Source organism: Penaeus monodon, chromosome 41 (assembly GCF_015228065.2).
Source record: "Penaeus monodon isolate SGIC_2016 chromosome 41, NSTDA_Pmon_1, whole genome shotgun sequence".
NCBI classification, from domain to species: Eukaryota; Metazoa; Arthropoda; class Malacostraca; order Decapoda; family Penaeidae; genus Penaeus; species Penaeus monodon.
The window spans coordinates 30,657,451-30,661,209 of NC_051426.1; the positions used below are offsets into that span (position 1 = coordinate 30,657,451).

Below are 3,759 nucleotides of genomic sequence, written 5' to 3' on the forward strand. Positions count from 1 at the left end.
TCTCTCTCTATCTCCCTCTCTCTCTCTCTCTCTCTCTCTCTCTCTCTCTCTCTCTATTTTTCTTTTTATCTCTCTGTCTGACTTCCTCTCTCTCTCTCTCTCTCATATATATATATATATATATATATATATATATATATATATATATTACACAAACGCATATATATATATATATATATATATATATATATATATATATATATATGGGGGCCGCGGTGGCCGAATGGTTAGAGCGTCGGACTCAAGACTGTCACGACGGCAATCTGAGTTCGAGGGTTCGAGTCACCGACCGCCGCGTTGTTTCCCTTAGGCAAGGAACTTCACCTCGATTGCCTGCCTAGCCACTGGGGGACCAAGTCAGCCCAAGTCAGTGCCAGGTAAATAGAGATGGTGACTCGGGGAAAAAAAAAAAAAAAAAAAAAAAAAAAAAAAAAAAAAAAAAAACACCGGGCGGAAGGCAATGGCAAACCACCGCTCTAAATTGCCAAGAAAAATCATGGAAGCACATGATCGTCAAGGCCGCGGTGGTCGAATGGTTAGAGCGTCGGACTCAAGACTGTCACGACGGCAATCTGACTTCGAGGGTTCGAGTCACCGACCGCCGCGTTGTTCCCCTTGGGCAAGGAACTTCACCTCGATTGCCTGCCTAGCCACTGGGTGGCCAAGCCAGCTCAAGTCAGTGCTGGTCCCAAGCCCGGATAAAATAAGAGAGAATGTTACCTAAAAAGGTAACACCGGCACTCTCCGTGGAAAGGAACTGGGGACCCTACCACGTACTCACTCCAAGAGCATCACAACGTGAAAACTGCAATTGAGTATCATGCTGTGACCACGGCGGCTCAGACATGAACCTACCGTTAAATGATGATATATATATATATGTGTGTGTGTGTGTGTGTGTGTGTGTGTGTGTGTGTGTGTGTGTGTGTGTGTGTGTGTGTGTGTGTGTGTGTGTGTGTGTGTGTGTGTGTGTGTGTGCATGCACTCATATACCCACACTGGCACACATATACACATGCACACACACGTGCAGACATAAAGGCATACGGAAATGCACACACATACATACGCCCGCACGCGCACACACACACACACACACACACACACACACACACACACACACACACACACACAACACACAGGCATACACACACACACACACACACACACACACACACACACACATAATATAGATATATATATATATATATATATATATATATATATATATATATATATATATATAGTATGTATATATATATATATATATATATATATATATATATATATATATATATATATGTATGTATATATATATATATATATATATATATATATATATATATATATATATATATATATATATATTATTATATATCCGTGTGGACCCCGGGGTAGAATAGGTCCAACGTACCCTCTGCGTGTCGTAAGAGGCGACTAAAAGAGGTTGGCGGCAGGAAGGGCATCCGGCCGTAAAAACCCCTGCCAAGCCAATACATGATGCGGAGAATCAGGAATGCAGACAGAGCTAGGGCGTACCCCGCAGGCGACGCGTCGGATGACCGCCGTGATCCGGCGACAAATGGGCAACGGCTACTGTATCAAGAGCGGATACGGCTAAAGAAGCAAGCTCAGAGGAAGAAGAGATCTCGGGCTTGACCGTGGGGCTCTTGGCGCTGCATGACCTCGTCCTGCGCTTTGGCGGACACGGGTAGTTCGACATATCGCTGCCGGAGGTCCACTCCGAATGAGCGTAGGCCTTGAAAGAAAGCTCCCGAGAGAGCGCAGAGCTGCGGCCTCGCGAGAGATTCGGACAGCACTTCGAGCCAAGGAGGCGTCCCCGAGGCCCCTCGCGCGCAAGTCCTCGAGGAAAAGTGGCAAGACGGGCGCCTTTAGAGCGAGCAGGACAACTCTCCGAGGCGAGGCGACGCCGCCGAGGCCCCCCGGCCGTGAGGACGCAGCCAAGGTGCCCCCAGCAGCAGAGCCTCCGGATCCGAGAGGACGGCGGCCCGCGACCGCGTCGCCGCAGCTTCATCAGGATTGGCCTTTCTGGTTCGACTGAGTTCGATCAACTTTGACGTGGCTTGCATTGCATGTCTGTATACGCGAATTTTTCCGCACCGGCGACCCCAGTTGAACTGGGACAAAAGCCTGTAGAAGAAGAAGAAGAAGATATATATATATATATATATATATATATATATATATATATATATATATATATATATATATATATATATATATATATGTATATATATAATGGAGTGAGTACTGCGTACTCACTCCAAGAGCATCACAACAGGAAAACTACAATTAAGTATCATGCTGTGACCACGGCAGCTCAGACATGAAATATATATATATATATATATATATATATATATATATATATATATATATATATATATATATATATATATATATATATATATATATTTTTTTTTTTTTTTTTTTTTTTTTTTTTTTTTTTTTTTTTTTTTTTTTGTGTGTGCGTAAACACACACGGACAGACACACACACGCACACACACACACACACACACTCACAGGTATGCACGCAATAAGCGCACGTGTTCCCAGTATTTTTACGCATACATAACACACAAACATGATGTATATATATATATATTTTTTTTTTTATTATTTTTTTTTTTTTTTTACTTTATTTTTTTTCCTTTTTTTAACATTTTTTTTCTTTTTTATATTTTTTTCTATATATTTTTTTATTATTTTTTTCTATTTTTTTATTTTTTATTATTATTTTTTATTTTTACTTTTTTACGTTTTTTTTTTTTATAGCTAGAAACGGACGCCAGGACAGGGCGTCTCGATCACTCGCAGCGCCGGCGCTTCGTCGCTTCGCTGAGGAACACGTCCTCGGCGCTGCGCTTTTGGGGCGCCGCTTGGCTCTCGCTCTCGCTCTCGCTCTCGCTCTCGCTGTCGCTGTCGTCCCCGAAGAGGTAGCAGCTGTCGAGGAGGTAGATGGCGACGGGCAGAGTGGGCCTCCGGCGGGGGTCCGCGCTCTGCATCTCCCGCGCCAGGCGCCCCAGCGTGCTGGAGGGCTGCGCCATCTCGTCGAGGATCTGCTCCAGCATGTAGCCGACCGAGAAGACGTCGGAGGCCGCGGTGCTCGGGCCGCCGCCCAGGATTTCGGGCGCCAGGTTGGCGTTGGAGCTGGCGCTGTAGCCGACGCTCAGGCCACGGCGGCAGGCGTTGCCGAAGTCGATGATGCTCACGCGCCCTGTGGCCTCGTCCACGACCACGTTGTCGTCCATCAGGTCGTTGTGAATGTAGCCCCTGTCGTGCACCTCCTGGACAGCCACGCACAGGCGGAGGCTCAGGCGCAGCAGCTCGTCGTCGGAGAGCGTCGAGTTGTCCAACACCTACTCCAGGGTCCTGCGGCCCACGAAGCTGCACAGGATGGCCGCAGGGCTGTAGCAGATGCCCAGGGCCCTGGGGCTCCCCCCGGCGCCGCCCACCTTCTTCAGGATCTTGAACTCCTACTTGAAGTCTCTGAACGAGACTCCGGAATGGGCCAGCTTGAGCACGGCGTCGCCCTCGCCCCAGCGGACGAGCAGCGCCTTGCCGCTCGCTCCCTCGCCCAGCTTCTCCTTCAGGCCGCTGCGGAGGACCTCCTCCAACTGCTCGGCCTCCAGGACAAAGTTCTCGCTTATCTTGCCTTCTTGCGCCATAGCACTGGTCTATAGGGCGTCTGTTTTCAACATGCAAGGCTGCCTTGTCTCCTGTCTGCAATAGCTTG

General features: G+C 47.4%; 1 protein-coding gene across 1 annotated transcript; it reads right to left on the reverse strand.

Moving 5' to 3' along the window:
- Positions 1-2,830: 2,830 nt before the first annotated feature.
- LOC119598483 (serine/threonine/tyrosine-protein kinase HT1-like) lies at positions 2,831-3,691 on the reverse strand. Its single transcript, XM_037948111.1, has 2 exons — positions 3,524-3,691; positions 2,831-3,382 (listed from the first exon to the last, which is right to left on the reverse strand). The coding sequence occupies exons 1-2, from the start codon at positions 3,689-3,691 to the stop codon at positions 2,831-2,833; spliced, it is 720 nt and encodes a 239-aa protein (XP_037804039.1).
- Between the last annotated feature and the right edge of the window lie 68 nt (positions 3,692-3,759).